Here is a 23648-nt window from a genome sequence, read left to right as displayed (position 1 = left end):
GCACAGGTATTTCACTAGGGCTGAAACAGAACAGTATGAAAAATGAAAGCAACAGCGAATGTTTAAGGAGACCACCTACAGTCATCACTTTTTATTACATTGTTCAAACTAGAAAAACGAAAACAGTAAGATGACAGGTCAACTACTGAATAATATGTACTGTATTTAGTACACGTACACCAAAGTCTGGAAGTGTCCAGAAATGAAGTACAGCTTTATTGTATGATGAATGTTTTGCTTTCCTTAGCCAATTTAATTTTTTAAAATTCATGTTATATACAATAAAGATTTAAAAGCCTTTTTTTAAAAAAAAAAAAAAAAACACGACCAAGAAGCAGAATTCATTAACTCTTTCTAACGCAAAATTCAGTCTTACTTATTTATAGGAACTCTACCCCTGCTCGTGCCCAGAAAGTAAAGCAAAGTCTTTTCAGAAGATGGTAACTGCTTCCCTGCCTTCTACTCCTCCCCTTCAAGCCAGAAGTGATTTCTTTCTTATTTGCAGAGAATCTCAAGGGGGTTTTGAGGATATTTTTGAAATCTGGAAGAAAATTCATGCAGATTTCAAAAGCAATTTATAAGGAATGATCAAGCACACAGGAAACATCAACACTTGAAGCAATTGTAGCTGAAAGGGCATACTTCACAACATCATGGTTTAACTACTAAAGACAAATTCATGTTTTATCTACTTCAATTAAACTTCAAAAATGTAACAAAATCTTAAGCTGGAATGCTATTCTTTCAAAAAATAGAAAGAGCCCTATCAGCAAAATATGGATTAGTATCAACTCCCAGTCGTCTAAAAAGTAACTTGTCACCACAGACCGTATTTTTGAACTATCAAATTTGTTCCTCTTTATTTAAAACAGCTGAAAGTCACACGTTTACTGACACGTCTCCATTCAGCAACTTCATATATTGCTTGTGCGTTTGAGAGCAGAGCAAGTGTAGCAAGATGGTTCACTAAACACATCCTGTCTAACAATCATGACTAAGTTTCAAGGGCAAAAATCCCACACTACTGCGCAGCTACAACTGTAAACACTTATCTAGACACAAGAAAATCCCAGACTGTGATAGCATGCATACAAATTCATGCATAAGCGTTATTTAAATTTTTTATATTGTCTTGCAACAGAATTCACTAGCCCCTATGAGCAATCCTGCCAGCTGAGAAAGATCAGTCTTTGCCTTCTTGAAATGACTGAACTTGGTGGCACAGAGACAAATCAGTCATTTGTTGAGGTTTTTATAACACTAGCAGAGTTTAATTGCTATTGCTCTGTAGACAGCACTAAAGTATGAAAACATGTAAGCCAGAATGTAGACTACAATAAAGAGGTGATGTCAAAGTCAGTTCATGATGGGAGAAAGACTTTTTATCCTCTTGATTACCTGCCATGACTGTCTACCACAGCAATGCTCTGAGCCAAGCTAGGTCTTCCACACGGTTCTGATCTTCAAGCATTTTAGGCATCAAGATAAGGAAAATCAGTTCTAAGTTATCCCAAAAATGAATAGGGAAATATTAAGTAAGGAAATAGAAGTGGAAGAGAGAAGAACACAGCACTTAAGAAACAGAACATAAGAATCTAATACTGACCTTCACTTTAGAAAATCAGAGGTAGCTGAAACCTCACTAAATGTTAGAGTTATTTTCAAGAGGTATTTCTACTTCTTCATAGTGTTTTTTGTTACTTCTGTCCTTCCCATATACAGAATTTGTTATGCTCCTCTGGGTTTGAGACCAAGTTCTTGTTTCTTGAGGTGTGGATACACACATGCTTCTCCTCCTCCTCCATCTTTTGCAAGGACCATCAGCAAGATTAACAGAGTCATTGTTCTCCTTCCCCGGTGCTGAGAACGGGATGAGATTTTGTTCTCTATGGTGAATATTCTCAGATTCTGTAAGGATGGATGTGGTTCTTCTCCTCATTTTGCAAGCAGAAGCTAGCAGGGGAGGGTTCTGAATCTCATCGGGTACTTGAATCCATGCAAGTCCTTCCATTTCTGCATCTTTATTTAATCTCATGCTGCGCCTCACTCTTCTTTCACCACTGTTACTGCTCTTTCTTCTAAAAGGCTCAAAGGAGTTGTTTTTTAGCTGAGGAACAGATAAGACTTCTTCCACATTAAAAGAAGAAACTGGAAGATCGTTTCCAGTTATTTCCAATGTTTCAACAGGAGGAAAATAGATGGCACTACTTCTTCGTCTTCTTCTTCTTCTTGGTGGACTACTTCTTATAGAATCTTTTTGTGGACACTGAGTTCCTTGGGCACCCTCATGTACACGAGTGTCCCGTTGTTCCAGAAATTCTAGCCCGCTCAGCTGCTCTGTCTTATTTAGGAAATTTCCTTGTAATTTGTCATTTTCTATCAAAGAACCACTTTCTTTTGCCTCTTTTACACATGCAGTCTCTTTACCTTGTTGGAAATAGCCAGATGTATCAAAACCACACTTTGCATCTGGCATAATGTTTGAAAACTGGGGGGGAAAAAAAAAAAATAATTTTTTTTTTTAAATACGGGCAAAAGGTAGAACACAAAAAAACTGGTTTCAAACAGCTGACAACTAAACAACTGCTACTGTTTTCCTCACCAAGTCTAGTCATTCTCAAAAAAACCCCAACCAACACACACATAGAATTCTGCATGCTGGAATCTGCTCCAGTGTGGGCCCATGCTTGTGTTGCTCGAGGCCTTGTTCAGTTGAGTTCTGAATACCCCCGTCCAAGGACGGAGACTCCATGACCTCTCCAGGCAGCCTGTCCCAATGTTTAATCACTCCTAAGTTTTTTTCCTTCTCCTAAAACATCACTTTTCTGATCCAACAACATCAAGCACAATTCTGACTTATTTTCTAGCAGTATCCTTAAGTGTATTGGTTACCTCATGATCGATGTCCGATGGTGACCCGAAGTCCATTTCTGGCACCTGAAACACTGAGCTACCAGAGCCACTGGCCTCCACGAGGTCCAGGTCCTCAGAGCTCAAACACACACGAACTGCACAGATGGCCTTCCCTCTCATTCCTTCAGCTACTGCCTTCTCTTGAACATCCTTGTGAGCATTCCCAGATCTGGTATCATCTAAAATTATGTCCTCTGAATTACAATAAACATGTGGTTACTTGACTCTACTTGTGAATGGACAAAAAATCTTTTTTTCAATATTACAACAAAGGCTTTCTAGTATTTTACTCACATAAAAGTAACCTTCTAAAGAATCATTCCAGACAACTAGTGTAAAAAAGCCCAGAAAGCTACTGCACATCACTATTCATGCCCAATTTACCAGTTTTAAAGACTATGAAAATACCAGTATCCAGTCAAAGTACAGAGAGGTTTGTTTTATTGGGGGGTTTTTTGGGGGTTTTTTTATTTGGTTGGTTGGTTTTTTTTACAGTGGAGTCCAACAGGAGTTACATTTATCCAGTTGCAGATTATTAATCTATTAGATCCTCTGGACTCTCCTATTACAGAAGCAATTAGAAGTAAAAAATGTATACTGGGCTCTCTATGCACAGAACTCAAGATGTCTATCAACATTTTTTTTTATGTAACTGTTGAAGTAAAAAATTAGAAGCAACAGAAAGAGCAAGGCAAACCAAAACTAAAAACCACATTACCCAAAAAAAGTGCATCTGTGTCTGGTGAGTTTGAAGATGAGGCAGAAGAGAGAGTCTCTGGAATTTCAGGGATAGGGCTGAGAAGAGGTTTCTTAGAAGCCATCTCTCTTTCCCCATATAAAGATTTTTTTACTTTTTTCTTTCTTCTTTTCCCATAGCTTGTATGCTTTGTTTTCTGAAAAGAGGGAGAAGACCAAATAGAGCACAAAGTAATTATAACGATCCTGTACAATATTTTCGAACAAATAAGTGACAGCATTACTGGATTTTAATGGATAACAGTTATTTTCCTTAAAATGAAAGTTCCACTCGTTCTGCCATCTACAAATTAATCTAAAAACTCCAAGCAAAGAAGAACTACTTCTCAAACATGAGGTCTGATTTTTTGTTTCATTTAACCAAATCTAACTACTGTATGCACTTGGTAAGAGAATCACCATGAACTCATTTTCTGTCCCTGAAGTCTGAAAAATGACACCCCCCCCTTACCTCCCTGAAGTATCCCTTTTGCCCTAACAAGTATTTAAACCCTGCTAGTCAGCCTTAACAAGCAGTAAGAAAGAGCTGTGTGGCAGTAAGTGTAGGAAAACAAGATAGGCATGAAGAGAATATTGACAACAACAGGAAACATAACACCCTTCAGAAAATCTTTGTAATAAAGATCAAAATAATCATGTAAAACACACAAGAAGAGACACTTGGATAGAGAAATAAAGGCAGCACTCACCAACTGCAGTGGGCTGTCACTTACTTGTGTCTTTTTGGCAGCAGATGTGGTTACGTACTTTTGTCTTTGAAACCTGTTCTTTCTGGGATTTTTACTCTCTTTGGCATTCTTAGTATTTGTGGTTCTTGAGATGCTAAAATCAGTCTCCTCTGAAATGGTGCTACACTGTTGAGGAACATGAATTTTAAGTTGCTGGGGTGCAGGTATACGTGCATGTGCATACACTTGCCTTTTTTAAAAACACACCACAGTCCAACAGTCAGAAGAATCAGACTGTAATTAATCTCCTTTATTTCATATACGAGGCCGTAAGAGCTAGACACTCACAACCGGAAATTAAGATTTACAGATCTAGTCTCTTCATACATATAGCCCTATTTGTACAAAAAGGACATTCTAAGGAGAAAATAGTAAGTTTTCATCTTCAGCTATCTCTTTCAGAGAAGATGTGTTACTTTTTTCATATTGCCTTTTTTTTTTCCCCTTCCCCCTCCAATAAACCACACCAGAACTGTCTGACACTGAAGTCTGAAAGCACTTCTTATAGAAATTGTTGTACAATAAATTCTCTGCACCTTAAAATTCCAGCAACCAGAAGAGACACTTGTGTGATGCTCTGTCTGCCTTATGGCTAGCAGACAATAAGGTTAGCGAGCACTGGACTTGGGAACACAACCCTGTTTTCAGTGACACCAACAGGTATCACAGTTTGTAGAATGAACTTGACTGTATTAGCCTCTATCTCATGTTCCGATATTTCAAACCAAACCGGACAGAAAACTTTGTTTCCATTCTCCTCAATTTTCTGTGATTATAAGTTTTTAGATTCCCATGAGTGAAGTCCCTGATCCTATGAATGAAACTTTATGAATAAATCTCTTCAAAGTTTTGTCAGACTGTTTAGGAAACTTCCTGGAAAAGTCAGTAGAAATAGTAAATTTAAGTATCAGGCTATAACCAAAAATGTTTTTAGTAACTGGAAAATCACTTTCACTCAAAAATTAGATTTCCTTAAGACAATTACCTGCACCAACATGAGATATTTCCATACAGCTGAATATATACAATACTCATACCTGAGGCTGTAAAAACTCTAATAAGCATCAGGAGGTATAAAAGATAAAATTCTGCCTGAAGAAGTTAAAAAAAAATAAAATCAAACATTATCACTAAAGAAACTTACCTTCCTTTTACTAGAACGAGTTGCTGTCATACCAGATTTGTCAGTTTCTGCTATTATATATGAAGAAAATAAGAACACTGATTCAGTTTCAACACAAAAAGTTAATCAAGTTTTGATGAAATTATCCACATAATTTCTAATATTATGCACAGTGTGTTTAGTCATCTTAGTCTTGAGTAACTAATAACTTAGTCTTGAGGACTATCAAACATGGCAAGATAGAAAAAAAAACAAACTTAACAGCTTGCTTTACAACACAGGAACACAAAATTTGTGATAATTTAGTAACAAAATACTTAGCACTTACACAGCTTTCATAGAGATAAATACACATGCACAACCCCTTTCAATATTTGTGGTTGTTGTCTTGCTTGCTATTTTAAAAACATCAGAATTACAGTATCACAATCAAGATAGTAAGCCCAATTACTTAAAGCAGTAAGTCTAATTAGAGCAGCCACTTTCACAGAAAAATACTACACGGTCAGATAACATCCAGCTAACCTAAACGGGTAAACACTGCAGCTACTGCAGAGACCTTTAGAAGAAAGCAAGAGCATTTAAATTTTAGCACAACTGAAATATATTCACTGTATAAAAGACACAGAAACAAAGAAACCCTGTGTCATCTCTCAGTTTTCAGATACAGATATCTAATTATCTAATGACAAAAATACAAGCTGGGGTTACCTTCTGCATTTTCAACAGGTAATGGATCTTCTGCAGCAACAGGACCCTCTACTAATTCTTCAAGAGGCTCAACACATTCCTTTAAACAAAGAAAGTTAAATTTTTTAGCAATATACTATACCAGATATATACTGAAAAACACCTGGTCCATTAGTGTTCGGAAGAGCCAGGCGATTTTCTTTTTTTTCTTTAAAGAATGCAGCAGCTCATTTGCTATATATGGCAAAAAGAAATACAGGAGCAAAAGTATATGAATAAGCCAAGGCACAAACACTTCATGTGCTACCAGTACTCAACTTTAAACATAGCTCTACAGGGCAAAATGCTACTTAAAATTCATAAAGCAGAAGTTCTCAACGCCATTCTGAAGTTTCAAGCAGACTGTATTTTAATGTTTGAGCAATTTCTTTTCAAAACCAAGCAGACTGGGGGAAAAAATTAGACAAAAATTGAACATTCATAGAGACTAAGAGGCTGGTTTTATAGCTTAAACAACAAAAAACTTACATCATCACAATCAAAGTCTGGCTGGGACAATGGTTCTTCAATGAGACTTGACCTTGAAAAAGGGCTATGACTGTGTAATCCCGGAGAACGGACTGGAGTTGCTCCTTTGCGCAATGGGGTATTTGCAGGCAAAGTTTCATCAAATATTTCTGGGCTTAGAACTTCTCCAAAAGTAACCTTTTTCTTCTTTGGCTTTTCAGAGCTATATCTTTCAGTTCCATCTATTGTAATAAAATACATAGACTGCATATTGAACTTAAAACAGAACTTTCATAGAGCAGAGACTTTTCAAGGTCTTTTTCAGGCCTTAACATTCTCTTAAAAAGCACACACACCCCCCAACCAAACAGCAAGATACCACCTTTACCTGTCCTGTGGATTCAACTGAATTTGCACTATAACTTTATTACAGTCCCAAGAATTAAGGAAGAAAGAAAACAGAAGACTAGAAATGACAATCTGTTCCACAAGTTTCACTTGACAAGTGTAAAATTTCTTGAAAAACAGGGGATTCTATTTTGGTATTAGAGGCTTTCTGAAGTTCTGATGTGGGATTTTTTTTAATAGACATTATTTTCTTGGCAATGTGATTTTCCACTTCACTCAGTAGGATGCCACACATGAGCTACTTCAGTGGTGCTTAATGCACATCATTCTTCAGATTTACCAAAGAGGCAAAACCTTATGAACCCACAGAATACTCTGCCAATTTAAAAAACAAAGGGGAATCTGACCTGTTTGCGATGCTTCAAAGACTTTTGCACAATTGGCAACAGCACGAGATTCACCTCCTCCTCTGTCAACTGCATCATCTGAGTATTCCTATTAAATTTGATACAATCATCTATTCAATACCATTTAATTAAAATATTGTCCTTGTTCAAATCAAAAGTGAAAACAACCTTTTCTGTAAGCAACATTTAATAATCAGTCCTACTGTTTTAAAAAAACCTATTTGTTTTCTGAATTAATAAAACTCAGCAACATACACACAGATCTTCTCATAACATCAAAGCTTCCAAGATGACCCAACAGCAAACAGACATCCATTCACAGCAGTAAACTCTTTTCAATACATGTCCATTACTCAAAAAGCATCTTTAACCACCATTCAACTTCTGGTAGTTCAATAACGACTGCAGGAGTTCTCCCTTAGTATCAGCACCTCCATGGAAGTCAGTTAACCAACCTTCAGGCTATCTGAGAGTTGCTTCATTGGCGTTTTCTTCAATACGGATCGCAGACGGGAGCCGCTCTGTCTATGTTCAGTTAATGAAATATTTCCCGTTTGCAGTGGCGTGACAGGGGGGGTGACAGGTGGCTTGCTTTCATCAAATATATCCAGGCTCAGTTCTTCCACAAAACTAACTCTCCTTCTGCTTTGATCTGATATAGCAGTACTTCTAATGTCTTTAGTGACGTGGTCAGAACTGAAATCTTTAGAGCAAGTAGACAGATATGACAATTAAACACTGAAGTAAAATTGTGAAGACTTTAGTATTAGCAACGTGAACTATAAACGTACACATCTCCACAGATTCTGTGCATGAACATCACAAAAAATCCCTTCATCTTCTAATTTTCTGCTATTATTGTGCCACATTTACGTGTCATATTTTCAGAAATTTGAAGTGGGGCATTGCATGAAGGAAACTTCTGTCTCACCTATGTAAATTGGGGAAAAAAAAATTATTCTAATTTACAGAGAGGTTCTACATTAACATCCCTCTCTCCTTCACAGGCATGAACTACTCAATTATATTTTTCCATAAAAATAGCCTGACTAGCAAAATTACAGAAAACTAAACAATTATTCCCAGCCTGTGTCTCAGTTTGAGCTCGCTTTTTCTACCAGAATCAAACTGCTAGCATACCACCCAAGAGGCCCTACCCCACCTTCCAAATATTTCAGCTCCTCTCATAAAAGCTATTTCCTTCCTATGAATTGTGCTTAAGTAAAAACATGTTTAATGCTGTACTGAACAAGATCTGAATTCAGTTCATAAACTGGGACTTGAGCCTCCTCTGCAGCAGCACTTAAATAGATCGTTATTTGCAGTCCTTCTTTTTTTGTTCCCCCATCAGCCTTTATGTCAAAATTGTATCAGGTCTCTACTGTATTATAAATTGTAGACAAGATACAGACATGGGATGACTGCTTGTGAAGCATTTCCTTACATATAGTCTAAGTATTTTTACTTTCTATTAAGAATATAATGAAGATTATAATAGTGATGAATCCTCTTACCATGGCCTGTTTCTATAATATCTCTAATTAGAACAGCCTCCAACGACCCAACAGGATTGTGTTGCTCATAAACCCATTCCTAGAGGAAAAAGTTGGAAGATTATTTATCTCTCTCTCTCATCTACTTACATACACGCTCATAGGATAAAGAAATAAAAAAATACTTGCAAATGCTTCCTTTTAAAATAACATGAACTACGGAGGGTTTTAATGCCATAGACAAGGATGGCAGAGTTTTCTCAATCATCCGCTACTTTAGTTGAATTTATTTTCCCAAAACACCAAGGCTATGAAAGGATTATAGACATCAGAAATGAAAAAAAAGATGGAATGAAAAACCTGTATATTTTAATCACCAATTTAGGCAGTTTCTTCCTAACCGCCATACAACTGTTGCACTAGCACAGCTGTTTCATCACTGGGAAGCTGCTAGGTCCAGAGCAGCAGAGAGACAGTGAGCAGAACAGGCCCCATCGCCACTCTCCTTATAAACAACACTAATAAAAGGACCACTAGAGACACTTATATAGAAGACAAATTAACTTCTCCATCAGTGTACAAGTACATCCTTTTTTTTTTTTTTGCATGGAATATCAAATAACTGCCAAACAGATGTAAAGTGAAGATTAAAAATTGTATTCGAAGTCATCCTGATGATCAATAAAGTTGGTGTTGACACCTGGAAAAAGCTGTATTTGCCCAATCTGTGCATTTGACATATCATATAGTTACAGCTGCCGATTCAAAAGAATCAAGACCTATTTAGATTTTATTAATAGAATAAGATAAGCTGTATTCACCATCAGGCCAGATGGATCAGCATCCAGGCCAGACTTTATTTCGACTTGCCACAATAAGATGTAAAATCTTACAAAGCAGATTTGCTGTGCAACTTGTTTCCTCCATGTGCTTTGCCCGCACTTATATAAGTACCTTGGAAACAGCAGCAGCAGGTTCAGTGACAGTCACAGCTTGACATGAAGACAAGATGGTGCAGGTCTTGGTATCAGACTTACTGCTCGTGATTAAGTTTTGTCTTAAATTTTCTTTCAAATCACCTCCACTGTTGTCTGACATGAACTTCTCACTCCACTGATCCAGGTTCCGCTCTTTCGTAAAAGGTACTTTGTTCTGAGCTGCATGAATTCAAAACAAAACAAAAACCAAACCACAAAGACAAACTTCAGATTTTCAATGAATGCTCTTTTTGTGTTTCTTCATCAAAAGGATGGTGAGATTCAAAAAGCTAGGTAATTTTCTAGTCAGGAAAAAGAAAACACATGCATTGAAAATAACATTACCAAATCTTCAAAACAAAGCAGGTTATTCTTTTCATATAAATGTTATTAAGACCACCAGTACCAGAGAAGTAAAGCACTGTAGTTTGTTCTACACTATCATCTTCTCATGGTTACCACAGACTGCCCGGACCTGCTTTTCAATATACTTAATATTTTCGTTAAGAAATAAGGATGTTAACACCACAGTAATGCCATGTGACTTCTAAAATTACTGCACTTAAAAGTTATGAAACAGAAGTCTGCACATCACCATCAAATGAGATGACAGCTACAACAGCTAAAACCAGTTGTCATAAAAACCATTCTCAATGTCATGGAAGGAGTGTGAGAGCACTAATGCTTAGTGAAAAAGTAAATTAAAGGGTATAAGTCTAGAAAGTAAAACTAAGAAAACAGTCATGAAAAATACTAGTCATTTTTCTTCAGGGGTTATTCAGAGAAACCGCTATTCAAGATGCACTAAGAAATAAAACAGGTTTAAACAAACAAAAAACCTCAAACCAAACAAAAAAACCACCTGTGCCAATCCTTATAAAAGAAGATTTTTTTGGCTTATATTAAGCGTTTGTAATTTTGTACTTTTTGGCCTAAAGGAAGACCTGCTGTTTAAGATAAATCACTGACCAGAAACACAACCAACTTACAAGAGCCTGCTTCCTGGGAAGCATCATCCACTCGTGACAGGCCAGAGAAGCCGGATTCCCCTTCGGCTTCTTGTACTGATTTAAAAGATGCTTGGAAGGCATCTATCTTGTCCTTCAGCGACCTGACGTTCTCATGCCTAAAGGGACTAACCTGCTAAAACAAAATTAACCTCATGAGACTTTCTTTCCCCCCCGCCCCAGGATGACATGGGCTTTATTACTTTGTATTTATACTTTGGCATAAAACAAACTCAGAGAAGAAGTAAATCTTGTATTTAATGTGGCTGCAATTTTAGTTGTATGGTAAAAATATGCAAAAAAGGAACTGTATCAAGAAATCTGTTAAGTTTTACTGCCTTTCATAATCTGTCCCTCTATACCATATCCGTTTTCTGAGTAGTCTCTGCTAGTTTCACTTAAGAACAAGTCTAATTAAAAACCAAGTCACTTATGGTAGTATTTACTTCACTTTGAACTATCAACACTTTAATTAACAAAAAAATCAAGCATAGCAAATGCAGAAAGTAAAAGTTATGGTAAATGAAAGGTAAAATATGTGAGCATGGAGAAAAGACTCCAGACTCTACACAAACACCACTTCTAAGATTGCCTTATTCTCAAGTAAGGTGTCCAAGGGAGGTCATTAAGGCCACGGCTATTCCTTCTAGTGGCTTCTTCCTGAGACTTGCCTTCTCTTTCCGCCAGCATATTTGATTCCTGGGAGGAACTAAACTGACACATTAGGTATTTGAGCAAGACTCTCACCTGTGTAAAAGCTTCTTTTTGCCTGTCACTCCTCTGCTGGGCAAGATATTGAATAAGGGTGTTATTTTCTGGTGATCCCCGTACTCCAATTGTCGATCTTCGTCTAAATTTTAATGAAGTTGGAGACTTCCCTGAAATGGGGACAGGAAGAGAGGAAAAAAAATAATATAATTTTTTTGGTAAGAATACAGAAAGCTTTAAAATGGGAATTTTTTTTTCTTTTTAAGAGTGATTTATGCTATTTATGAAAACATCCAAAGTTAGCTGCTCAGCTCAAGAAACCTTCCTGAGCAAAAGCAAACTAACTTCCTAAAAGCAAGTTAATATTTACCTAAACTATATACCAAGTGAGGACCTGTCTTTCTTTTACTTTTTCAATTGATAGTTAAGGAACTGTCTGCCAATACTTGCAGAATTTGTCTTGCTACTCCCTTGGGAAACTCACTGACACCCAATCAGCTGGACAGAAAAAAGTTAAATAGGGAATTAAAGCAACACCCTATCACACTTCTATCCTTGGGCATATTCAAACTCAGCCAGACAACCTGAACCTGACCTAAACTGAAGCTTTTGATAAGCGCTTGGACAAGCTGGTCTCCAGACGGCCCTCTGAGAAGGACAACAGCCATTAGTCGCTCCAGCCTTACCTATAGATCGTTTAGTAAAACTTTCCTGAGTAATCCCAAATTCAGCAATTGTTGTGGATGCAAAATCGACAGGTTCTTTCCTCTGTTTCTCTGACATTCCACAATCAGATGTTTCTTCTGCTTTGTCCCTATTAGGTGTCAAGTAGCATTCATCCCCCAAAGCAACAGGTCTGCTTCTTGAAAAATTTTCCTTACTGTTTAAAGGCCAGGTAGGTTCACCAACCACATCCCCTTTTAGCGTATCAAAAAAGCGTTCAGTAAACCGACAGCTAACAACATCCTCCTTGTTGTGGTGTGATTCCTTCTTGAGGCCTTTGAAGTACTTCAGGGTGTGTTTTTGCAACTGCACCTGGTTCCCATCACTTAAATTCTCCTTCTTGGATGCCTTTATAACTTTTGATTTGGTCACTATACAAATCTTCTGGCCTTTTGACCGATCGAGGAAAGAGGCCTCTTCCTTCTCTTCAGTGTATCTACTCTCATTTTCTTTAACTTCCAGCGGAGTGTTTATACTCTTAGATTGTTTGTGCATTGTTAGTGATTTATTTTAAGAAACATTAAGTCAGCCTTTGCTCCCCTATAATTACAGATACCTATCAAAAAAAGAAAAAGAGATTTTATTAGGTATTTGGTAAGAGCAAGAGTTTGCTACCATTCTCAAACTTCTACCAAACCTAGGTTTTTCCTAGAACAAGGTGCGGTGGAAAGGGAAAGTTGTATTTCTGGAAAGGACACAAAAGCCCAGCACTATAAAGGAAAATGCACAGCAATATAATCCTGCAGCAGAAGTGTTTCGTCAGCAAGAAAATACAAGGCTATGTTTTCACTCAATCAAACTTCAAGTTAGTATAAAATATGTTAAGCACAATCACACTGTGATCATTCTGCTCTATGTGTTGCAACAAGTATTAGCAGTTTAATACTAATTGGAAAATTCAAGACACTAACATTTTTTGCGTTTAGTTTCTTGGGTTTAAGCATGTAGAGTTCAATAACGTCAGTCTGAAACTTTGGCTCCACAAGTATATGTATTTCTCCGTATTTTGTGGAACACGAATTAAGCTGTTACATACCGCGCGCGTGCAACATTTTGTTTTTTTAATTTTTAACTGTTTTAAGTGCCCGCTAAAAGGCGATGCCTGCACCCACCCGGTTATACAACCGAGAGACGCGACTGTGCGAGGGGCCAGGGCCCAACATCGGCCGCTGCTCACACAGGGGCTCCCCAGTCCCCTCAGCGCCCGCCCCCCCAGACCCCCACAGCGCAGCGCGCCCCCAGACACCCTTCCAGCGTCCCCCCCCTCTTATATCCCCGCACCACACAGCCCGCACCCCGCCTCACCGCGCACCCCCCTCACCTCCGCCCAGACGCCTCCAGACCCCGCACCCGCCTCCCACATTCAAACCGAGCCGCACTACTGCGTACTCCTCCGCGCCCTCGCGCCTCTCGCCCGCCCCTCGCGCCCGCCAGGCACCACGGCCGCGGGTGCGCGGGAGGAAGAGGGTGCACGGGAGGAAGGCGGCTCCAGGAACAGGCCCCGGGCCGCCCCTCCACGCTCCGGGAGCTGGCAGGGCTTCAGGGCCGGGGGGGGACTCTTTTGCTCCCTGAGCGCGGAGGGATCACAAACCTTTGGTCACGTGCTGAAGGACCGTTTTTGGAAAAAAAAAAAGTCCATTAACGAGCAGCGCCCACGTGACAGGATGCTCCAATCAAAGGCGACTCTCCCTTAATCATGCTTTATGCTAACTTAGGGCTCTACTCCTCTCGTGATTGGCTGCCGGCAGCGCTCCGGCCGGAACGCCCCGCCCCTCTCTAGCATTGCCCCGCCTACCCCGCCCACCTGCCCTTGCCCCGCTACTCCGGCAGGACGCGTTTCTTATTGGACCGCGGGCTCAGCGCGGCGCGGCCGCGATTGGCTGCGGCTCATGTCGGTCAGCGGGCGCTGCCTTCCGGGTTCGGCAGGAGGAGCGGGCTGGGGCTGCCGCCGCCGCTGCAGCATGAGGCGGGTCACGCTGTTCGTTAACGGCAGCCCCCGGAACGGGAAGGTGAGGGGCGGGGAGGGGGGGTCGGGCCCTCGGTGGAGTCCCGCCGCCCGCGGGGAGGTGCTGCTCGCTTCCCCCCCCCGGGTTGTTCCTCCTCCCTTCCCCTCGCCTCTGGCCGGGGTGGCAGCCGGCGGGCAGCCGCTGGCAGGGGCGGGGCGGCGGTGGCCGCGTTTGGGCTCCCGCCGGTGCGGGACGGGGCTCCCGCCTCTGCGTTCGGCACGAAGGAGGAGCCCTCAGGGCCGCAGTGCCCCTGGCTGCGGCGGAGGGGCCGCGCTGCTCCCGCCGCCCCCTCCCCGGCCGCGGGGTGAGCTGCCGGGGCCTAGTCCTGGTGCCGCGGGGGGTGTGTGTGGCTGCTGGGGAGTGCTGAGGGGAATCGCGACAAGCCGACAACTTCTTGCTGGAGTCGCAGTTAAAGGCACCTTCGGATCGTCGTTACTGAGTCGGGTCTTGCTGGGCACGTCCTCGGTAACGGCGGGAGCGCGGCAGCTCAGTCCCGCAGGATGGCAGCGCTCTGCCGCGCCCAGCGGAACGGGGCAGCCCAGGGAATGGTCCGGACTCTGCTCGCTTGTGAGAGCCTGGGCGCTCATGTCTCAGGAGTGAAAACAGTTCAGGTCTCTGGGCCCGAGCAGTGCACAAACAGCTCAGGAAAAGGCCAAGCGATGCGGTTCTAAATGGTCCCTCTTGTCCCCATCCACGCATCTGGAGTGGAGACAGTTAATGTGGCAGTAGCTCAGTCTTTGGTTTTAGAGAGGTAAATACGGGAGAGACTTGGAACAGAACAAAGAGCAGTATTTCCTTAGAGAAATAAATACTTGAATCGTAATATTCCCGTAGTACCAACGTTCATTCTTCCACTGCTGCTGCCACCTCGGCCCGTTGAGTCTTGGGCGAGAGATGTGCAAGTCGCCCCATTTTAAGGCAGCTGTGTTTCTAACATCAAAGTTGGTCTGTTCGTTTCCTTTTTTTAGTGAAGATCCATACATCTCTTCCTCCCCACAGAAGATATTGATAGCCCTGGTAACAACTCTGAAATGGCAGAAACTATCTGCACGCAGTGCCTGTAGCTGCCTCTCTCCTCTGCAGGTTGTGGCTGTGTATGGGACTTTATCCGATTTGCTGTCTGTGGCTAGTAATAAGCTTGGAATAAAAGCCACCAGTGTTTACAACGGAAAAGGTGGACTCATTGATGACATCGCTTTGATTAGGTAAGGCTTCTCCAATAAAAGTCAAGTCACGGATGGGGATTAAGAGAGTTACTAGCCTGTTAGTCCTCTGATCTTAAGCAATAACCAGTGCTTTCCTTAAAAACAGATCTAATCATTGCCATCCAGTGTGCCCAAAGGTGCCTTCATGCCTCAAGGAAAAATACTACTGTCTTTTGAACTTCAAAGCATTTCTATCTTGATGAATCAGAACTTGATACAAGCTGCATTTTATGCCTTTTAACATCCTCCTGTGTTGATTTACAGTGCAATGTGTGTACCAGGAAAATCCCACTATTCTAGTCAGCACTTGGATGAGGGGTTTTTTTGAAATGGAGACAAACTGTAGCATTGCTTCGGCCTCACAGAATACTCCCAAGAGCGGGGAGAAAAGCAACTATTTTGTGAAACTAAACTGGTTGAGTAACAAGTGCTCCCTACCTGGTTGATACAGATAACATCTCTAGTGAAGTCAAGCATATTACAATCCACTGGAACCTGCAAAATTAAGATAAAAGACACTGAAGTTCTAACTAATGGCAACTGATTATCATTTACCTTAAACTAATCAGGAGGGGTTCCCACTGTCACTTAGATGAACGAAAAATTATGATTAATTTTTTTTTCCTTTCTCCTCCTCTTCCCCTTTCAGGGATGATGATGTTTTGTTTGTCTGTGAAGGGGAACCATTCATTGGTAAGTCTGTCATTCTTATGTTTAACCTTCTGTTTAATGGAAAGAGGGTTAGTTTTGCTTTAATATGAATCTAAAATTTTCTTTTGTGGTGTTTCCAGAAGACATGCCTTACCATATGGAGGATTCAGAAATATTCACAATTTTTTTCTAGTAATTACTGTGTCTTTCTCATCTGTGTAGATCCTCAGACTGATGGGAGACCTCAAGAAGAACTAACAGGGTCACACACAGATTGGTTAACCCTCAATGTTGGAGGCCGATACTTCACCACTACACGGTAAAAATGCAGCTAGTTGGTTTTGTTCTTAAAGCACTTGATTTCAGTAAAGTAGTTACAGCAGCTGGTAGTGTACATTCAGCTGGTGAGGCTCCACATGCTCTTGCGAAAGAGCTAGAAAAGTTACTTACTATGGAGTAGGAGGTCTTTGACTTCTGCAACTTTCTCTGTATTTCGTATTTGCTACCGCAATTTGGCAACAAATTAATTCTTAAAACAGTTTACATATGAAGTAAAACTGATGAAAAACCTGAACAGGCCTGGATTTATCCTTGGAATATTTCAGTTAACTAAGTGCTTTGTATTTAAAATACCTTTACCTCAGGTCAGAAACATATTTTGTTACCACACTATATGAAGTGAAATCAGTACAGTGTTGTAGCTGTTGCAATGCATATTGCACACCGAGGGCAGAAAAGACACTCCAGCCAGCAAGTTTGTCTCTTGTGGAAGACACTCCAGTGTAAAAATAAAACTGTGCTGCCTTTGTTTTCTAGGAGCACTTTGGTTAATAAAGAACCTGACAGTATGCTGGCCCACATGTTTAAAGATAAAGGTTAGTATACTGAAATAAACTTCATTTTTCAAGCTAACAAATTAGCAAAGCAGGCAAAAGGCACTATCAAGTTGAGACTCTTGTTCATATGTTAAAGTATCAAAAGTATGTTAAAGTATCAAAGCAGAACGTATAATCATTTTTTAAATAATTGTTTCTTTCTCCGTTGCCCACGTAATGCTTATCATCTCACAAACTGGAAGTATAACTGCCATCCATAGTTATTATTTTGGGGCCTCTGTTTGAGTTTAGATTTTCATCTTAGTGTTGCATCTTGCTCGGTTTTGTCAACAGAATCAATGGGCAAACACTACGTGACAGCCTTTAGGAAACTAAAATCTTAATGCTGCTTTTATTCTAGCAATGATTCTTATGTATGTGATAAAAGGTTTTAGTTATTTGTAGCAGGAGTGAGTTCATTTTAAGGTGATTTCCCCCTACCCCCTCTTATTTTCCTTCCTTTTCTCTAAGAAACGTCCTTTCAAGTGGAATGTTTCATAATCCAGTACCCTTTGGTAGTAAAAATCTGAAACTGAAGCAAATGCTCTTCTATTAATATATCAAATTTAATTATATATATGTTGTGGAAACAGATGCTTGGGGAAATAAGCAAGATCATAGAGGAGCATTCCTAATTGACCGCAGCCCAGAGTATTTTGAGCCAATTTTGAACTATTTGCGTCACGGACAGCTCATTGTAAATGATGGCATTAATTTGCTAGGTAGGTATTACCTGTATGACATCTCCTAAATTATTACTCTTTAGAAGTTAAACTTTGCCCTCAGGTAAACATGATCAAGTCAGTGGGAGTTCTGTATGCTCATCTAAATGTTTGGGATTTTTCTTTGGTGAATTTATTCTCAAGCATTGCAATTCCAATGCTTGGTTTAATGAAGATACACTGTTTAAACTTATTTGAGAGCATTAAAAATTCTCCCTTCTGGATTCAGTATCTTTAACCTTGGTATTGGAAACATCCTTTCTGAGTTATTTTTTCCTTTTAGCTGCAAGCAAGCTTGCTTTTCCCCTATCCAGTTACATCTAACGTAATGTGGTTGTCAGTTTTAATTAGTGTTTGCATTTATTCAAGACTCCTTAAACTTCAACGAGTGATCTGTTCATCTTTGTTAGTGTAGGTAAAATGTATAACAAGTAGGGAAAGTTGATTGAATTGATGCTCCTCCAGTAGTAAGGATGGATTAACCCAAACTTCCTGGCTACACACTGCCTTCTCCAGTGAGGGAAGAAGAATGCCCTCTTGTTTAGCGACTCCCTGTAAATAACTACTGCTTTGTTTTGTTAGGTGTTTTGGAAGAAGCCAGGTTTTTTGGTATCGATTCACTAATTGAACATCTAGAAATAGCTATTAAGGTAACTTGTTTTCTTTAATACATGAATGCACATGTCCTGTTCTTCCAGGCACTATATAATTTAGTCCCGTCCGTATTAGCTTTTAAACAACTCTCTCAACAGAATTCCCAGCCAGCTGAGGATCATTCTCCCATATCTCGAAAGGAGTTTGTCCGATTCCTGCTGGCAACCCCAACCAAGTCTGAGCTGCGATGTCAGGTGCGAAGATGCAGACTTTGTCTTGCTCTGTAGTGTCGGTGTCTGGTGGTGAAATATCCTGCAGCATCATGTGACAACATGAAATCCAAACAATGTGTGCTTCCCCCCTGCTTTTTAATTGAGTTTTGATTCCAAACTGTGGCAGTGACCTTAACATGAAATTCAAGCACGCTGCTTGGGCTGCTTTCCTTATTTAGGTTGAAGGTTTCCTGGAGAAGCAATTTGTTAAGCTATTCTATTTAAATGTAAAATGCACTAGCATAACCGAGGATAGTGCTTGATAGCTTTGCACTTACATTTCATTAGTCTTAAGTAGTAGAATAGATGGTCCTGTGTGTGTATATCTAGATCTCTGTGTATATTTATATACATATACATGATTCTCTCAACTGTTTTGTGTTCAGAGCTACACCTCCTCTTCTGTAACTTTTAGGGGTTTATTGTTTTGGTTTTAGGGTCTCAATTTCAGCGGAGCGGATCTTTCACGTCTCGATCTTCGATACATAAACTTCAAGATGGCTAACCTAAGCCGTTGCAACCTAGCGCACGCCAACCTGTGCTGTGCCAATCTGGAAAGAGCTGACCTCTCTGGATCAGTGCTCGATGTAAGAACTGTTGCATCTTGGAAAGTCTGGGGTATCCTTTAGTTATTTTAAGGGAAGAGGAATTGGAACAAGCGGATAAGTGTAAAACATGTAGTTGTTCAATATTTTCTGCAATTGTTCTAGTTAGATGACTTCAAAAGCTTTTCGAAGCTCTCTTAAGTAAAAAAATGGCAGTGGGTGAGAATTATCTGCCTTCCTGATGATACAGAAGTAATAGCATAGCAAGTTCCTACACTTCCTCACAGTAACAAGGCTGTTGTGCTTTAATGGGATTCACTTCCAAAACAGAAATGAAAACTCTACTCTGATCATTTTCGGTAACAGTTCATCTTCGCGCTTTGATGAATCTCACTGCCGTGTCCGTCTCTCTCAGTGTGCCAACCTTCAAGGGGTAAAGATGCTGTGTTCCAACGCAGAAGGAGCATCTCTAAAAGGGTGTAATTTTGAAGATCCATCAGGCCTTAAAGCTAATTTGGAAGGTAAGTTTTTGCCTGGTAGGTACTCTCTGGAAACCGAACCATGTGTTTGTAAATCTATGTGGCATGTGAAAGGTTTAGCTGGTGTTTGTACAGTCCATGTTCTCATGACAAGAGGCCACAAATAACCAGCCTGAGTGTGTGACCGTATAATTATTAAATTCCAAGTTCTACCTTGACCTCTTATCAATTTACATGGCTCTGAGGAAGCATCATTCTGGAGCTACTGTGTTTCTGACCGTTTTTCCTCATGAAACTGCTCTTTGTCTGTTTTAGGTGCTAACCTGAAAGGTGTTGACATGGAAGGCAGTCAAATGACAGGAATTAATCTAAGAGTTGCAACGCTGAAAAATGCTAAACTAAAAAACTGTAATCTTAGAGGAGCAACTTTGGCAGGAACTGATTTGGAAGTGAGTTATGATTCATTTTATATACTAACTAGTCAACTGATTGTGGGGTTTGCTGGCTTTTGGCTGAGTTCTCCAGCTTCCAACTAGACAGAGTGAACTCTTCTTTTTTCAGACTTAGTGAGCTATGGCTGACCTAAGGAATCACATTTCATTCTAGCCTCAGTTTGGAAGGCGAGTCTAAAGTCTTGGCTTTGCCAGCACCTCCAAGCCCCAGGAATGGCTTGTATCATCTCAAAGTGATGCATGGAAATACTGCTGAACCTAACTCTTAGTGTGAGATTGTGCCCTCACGGAAGAACTCAAGAGAAATGCAGTGGCCTGGGTTTGTGGGTGGTTGGTTTTTTTGATCCTGAGATGTCATTTGTAGAGTAATGATGGAGTCTTACCTGACTGGTGGCATGTGATACACTGCTGCCTCTGTTAGTTAGAAAGACAAACTAGCTCACTTTGCAAGCTGCGTACGTGGCTGTTCTTCCCCAAGTACTAGAGAGAGAAGTATTCAGAGTAATGTCTGGTGAGATTGCAAGAGGTGGCTTCTTTCTCGCTCTGTTCAGCAAGTGTTAGTAACTCCTGGAAGATAATTCGATATAAAGAGTGTCAGTCTAACAACTTAAAAATAAATCCAGCTGTTACTGTGAAAAGACTCTATTCTCTTAGAAGAAGTAACTAAAACTTTAAATTGAGGTGACAGACTGGAAGTTTACATGGAAATTTATGGAAGTATATGTGGTTTCTGTATAAATGTAGTTAAGGTAAAGTTTTGAACTAAATTCTGGGTGTATTCAATTAACATTTGTTTTTCTTTTACCCTTTAGAATTGTGATCTGTCAGGTTGTGATCTGCAAGAAGCTAATTTGAGGGGATCTAATGTAAAAGGAGCTATCTTTGAAGAGATGCTGACACCTTTGCACATGTCTCAGAGCGTCAGATAGGGAAGAGAATATGCTGAAGAGGAAGGAATCAAAACATTTATTGTGACTTTCTTCACCTCCTCCCCTTATTAAGTTAGAAGTAATGGTTATTAGACAACTTACATCTGCAGTAGTGCCTAAGTAAACTCTTCTTTGATCACTTTTGGGGGAGGGAGCTTTTGTTTAAGAGGTAGAAACAGACACAGCGTTTACCTTTGCAAACAGAGTGAGGAAGTGGGCTGCTTCTAGAACCAGAATGTGTGGCTGGTTTGGGGGGGAGGGTTAAATAGATTCATTGTTTAGCATTGCCTCACTTTGGAATGCATTTTAATTTATAAAGCACAATATATGCAATTCTATTTATTAAATCTGTAGCTGCAATATGAATAGAAAATGTTATTCATGTCTAGTAGCATCAAAGTTCAGGTTTACAGTTAGGCTAGTGTATTTACAGTTAGTTTCTTCATTCATGCACAGTGGATTAAAAGACAGATGTGGGTGAGACAATGTCCACAGGATGTTTTCAGGTACTCTTCTGGGGTGAAAACAGAAGTTAACTGTCATCATAGGTAATATATTGCCTTGTAGTAGCTTGAATGCAGGTATAGAACAGCTTTATCATCTTCTAAAATACGCAGTGGAAGCTGCTTCCCCTGAAGGGATCTGCCTGCACAGCAGATTTAGTTACAACTAAAGCATCCCGGCTCAGCAATGGGATGTCTTGTTTAATCCTTTCCAAATTAGTGTGAAATTGCACTATCAATCACAGCTGGTAAGAAAAATTCTCCTGCTTTCAACTGTCCTAACCACTCCAAACTGGAGTACCTATAGATTTTTTTCATTCTTTGTGGGGAATTAAATGTACAGAGGAAAATACAGTACTGTCACCAAAGCAGAGATGAGCACTGGGGCCACAGCACATGCTCCATCCTCCCATCATTACTCCAGTATATGAATAAATGGCACCTGTTTCCCCTCAACATACTATGCAAATACTCGTGTACACTGAATCCTTGAAAGCAGGGGGCATAATCCAGATCTTAGTACTCCACTTTGGGCCTGCTTAAAGTGGCTGTAAAAGCATCTTGCGGAGGGCAGGGTGCCCTTTGCACAACTGCTTTACCTGTGAGCAAATAGGGAACTATGTGACTTCTGCAGTGCAGAAAGCCTCAATTTAAGTGGTGGTGCACTTCATTTAATAAGCTCTTTCCACTGTAGTATCAATCTAGTTCTCATCTAACACAACATTTATTTTGTACACAATCAAAAAGCACACAAACTATACCAAAAAAAAAAAAGGTGCATCAAGAACTCTTACCTCAGATGCTTAATTAAAACACCCCAAAGTTAAAACTAACCTTGAATCTAAGGAAATAGAGCTATTACTGGAAGTTAAGAACCAATGTATCCTAAAACTTACAAAATGGGACACACTTAGCAGCAGGTTGAGTTCCACAGTTACTTCAGTGGCTTAGCTTTTACTTGGCAGTGCAGATTTCCTGTCCTCTGAACAGAAGTTGTCTTGTCTCAGTAGTTGTTATGAAAATGCTGCTTTGCCATCAATCTAGAAAGAATTGGTTCAGGACCAGTACGATTTGTTTGGGGGGAATTGTGGAATTCTCCCTTATTTTCAAGTTGGGTTGACTCAGGCATATGACATGAGCTTCCGGGACTCAAAATCCCACAGCAGTGTGGTTCAGAACTGGGATTTTATTTCCTCCAGGTTCCCAGGCCTCTTGATCTGGCTCTAGGACAACACCGTGTCCTCAGTGAAATACACCTATAGATTCAAGGGAAATATTTCAGCGTGGTTTTGAAGTTCTTTCTCCCACCTCATCGCTTTCACTGAGAGTGATGTATATGTTGCAGTAGAAGAAGATTCCTAGGGCTAGAGAAATAAATGAATTATTTTTCTTTATCATATTTTGTAGCTGGCAGAAGTAAAATATTGTATGGAAAAAAATCTATTTTCATAATCACTGTGTATAAAATATATTTGAACTTTCACTGAAGCACTATGTTTTGAATAATCACAGCATGTGGCATCATTCATTCACAGATGAATTTAAGGTACCTCTTTTGCTATGACAAAGCTGTATGAATAGCCCAAAGTGGCCTATTCAGAAGTTGCAGGTTCCAGCCTAATTTAAATTGCATTAATAAAAGTGTGAAATGTAAAAGTGTCTTGGTTGTCTTAATTGAAAAAAAACAATCTCGATCTTACCTGATGTACACGGGAAGGACAGCAAGGTAGAAGAGAATGCAAGTTTTCCCTTCGATAGCTCCTTGTATACAAGCTTGAAAATACTGTTGTGAAAGTTGGGTTTGGCTTTCGTGAGACCTTGACTTTCACCTTAGCCTGGACTTGTAGGTAACCAGCACTTTCTCAAACAGGCTACTTGTAAACTAGGAATTAGTGATGGTTGAGTACTTACTGTATGAGAAGACTGATTTTAGATGGTCCTTCTACACAGGCAATTTGCACTATGGCAGAAAGCAAAAAAATTTTCAAGCATAAATCTTACCTGCTAGAAAAACAAGTGAGTGTACCTTGTGTTG

The 23648-nt window shown here is 40.1% G+C and overlaps 2 protein-coding genes across 6 annotated transcripts; one reads left to right on the top strand and one right to left on the bottom strand.

The window, feature by feature from the left end:
* Nucleotides 1-75: 75 nt before the first annotated feature.
* CDCA2 (cell division cycle associated 2) lies at nt 76-13906 on the bottom strand. 3 transcript variants are annotated; one of them, XM_074852267.1, is made up of 15 exons: nt 13702-13906; nt 12344-12936; nt 11697-11827; nt 10932-11085; nt 9920-10122; nt 8987-9065; nt 7928-8175; nt 7473-7560; nt 6739-6959; nt 6232-6310; nt 5542-5591; nt 4383-4523; nt 3632-3806; nt 2893-3107; nt 76-2488 (listed from the first exon to the last, which is right to left on the bottom strand). In XM_074852267.1, the coding sequence occupies exons 2-15, from the start codon at nt 12873-12875 to the stop codon at nt 1643-1645; spliced, it is 3162 nt and encodes a 1053-aa protein (XP_074708368.1). In that variant the 5' UTR covers nt 12876-12936; nt 13702-13906; the 3' UTR covers nt 76-1642. The 3 variants fall into 3 exon arrangements, with proteins under 3 accessions (XP_074708368.1, XP_074708370.1, XP_074708369.1); XM_074852269.1 differs by having other exon boundaries at nt 5542-5588; XM_074852268.1 differs by having other exon boundaries at nt 10932-11082.
* Nucleotides 13907-14271: 365 nt separating this feature from the next.
* Nucleotides 14272-23269, top strand: KCTD9 (potassium channel tetramerization domain containing 9). 3 transcript variants are annotated; one of them, XM_074852183.1, is made up of 12 exons: nt 14272-14389; nt 15470-15591; nt 16241-16284; nt 16465-16561; nt 17059-17117; nt 17711-17839; nt 18422-18489; nt 18592-18687; nt 19143-19292; nt 19666-19771; nt 20045-20178; nt 20994-23269. In XM_074852183.1, exons 1-12 carry the CDS (start codon nt 14342-14344, stop codon nt 21108-21110), a joined length of 1170 nt encoding a protein of 389 aa, XP_074708284.1. In that variant the 5' UTR covers nt 14272-14341; the 3' UTR covers nt 21111-23269. The 3 variants fall into 3 exon arrangements, with proteins under 3 accessions (XP_074708284.1, XP_074708283.1, XP_074708286.1); XM_074852182.1 differs by lacking the exon at nt 14272-14389 and adding an exon at nt 14861-14997; XM_074852185.1 differs by lacking the exons at nt 14272-14389; nt 17711-17839 and adding an exon at nt 14861-14997.
* Nucleotides 23270-23648: the final 379 nt, after the last annotated feature.

This window comes from Strix uralensis, chromosome 28 (genome assembly GCF_047716275.1).
Source record: "Strix uralensis isolate ZFMK-TIS-50842 chromosome 28, bStrUra1, whole genome shotgun sequence".
NCBI lineage: Eukaryota > Metazoa > Chordata > Aves > Strigiformes > Strigidae > Strix > Strix uralensis.
This window is presented reverse-complemented; position numbering and strand designations above follow the sequence as displayed.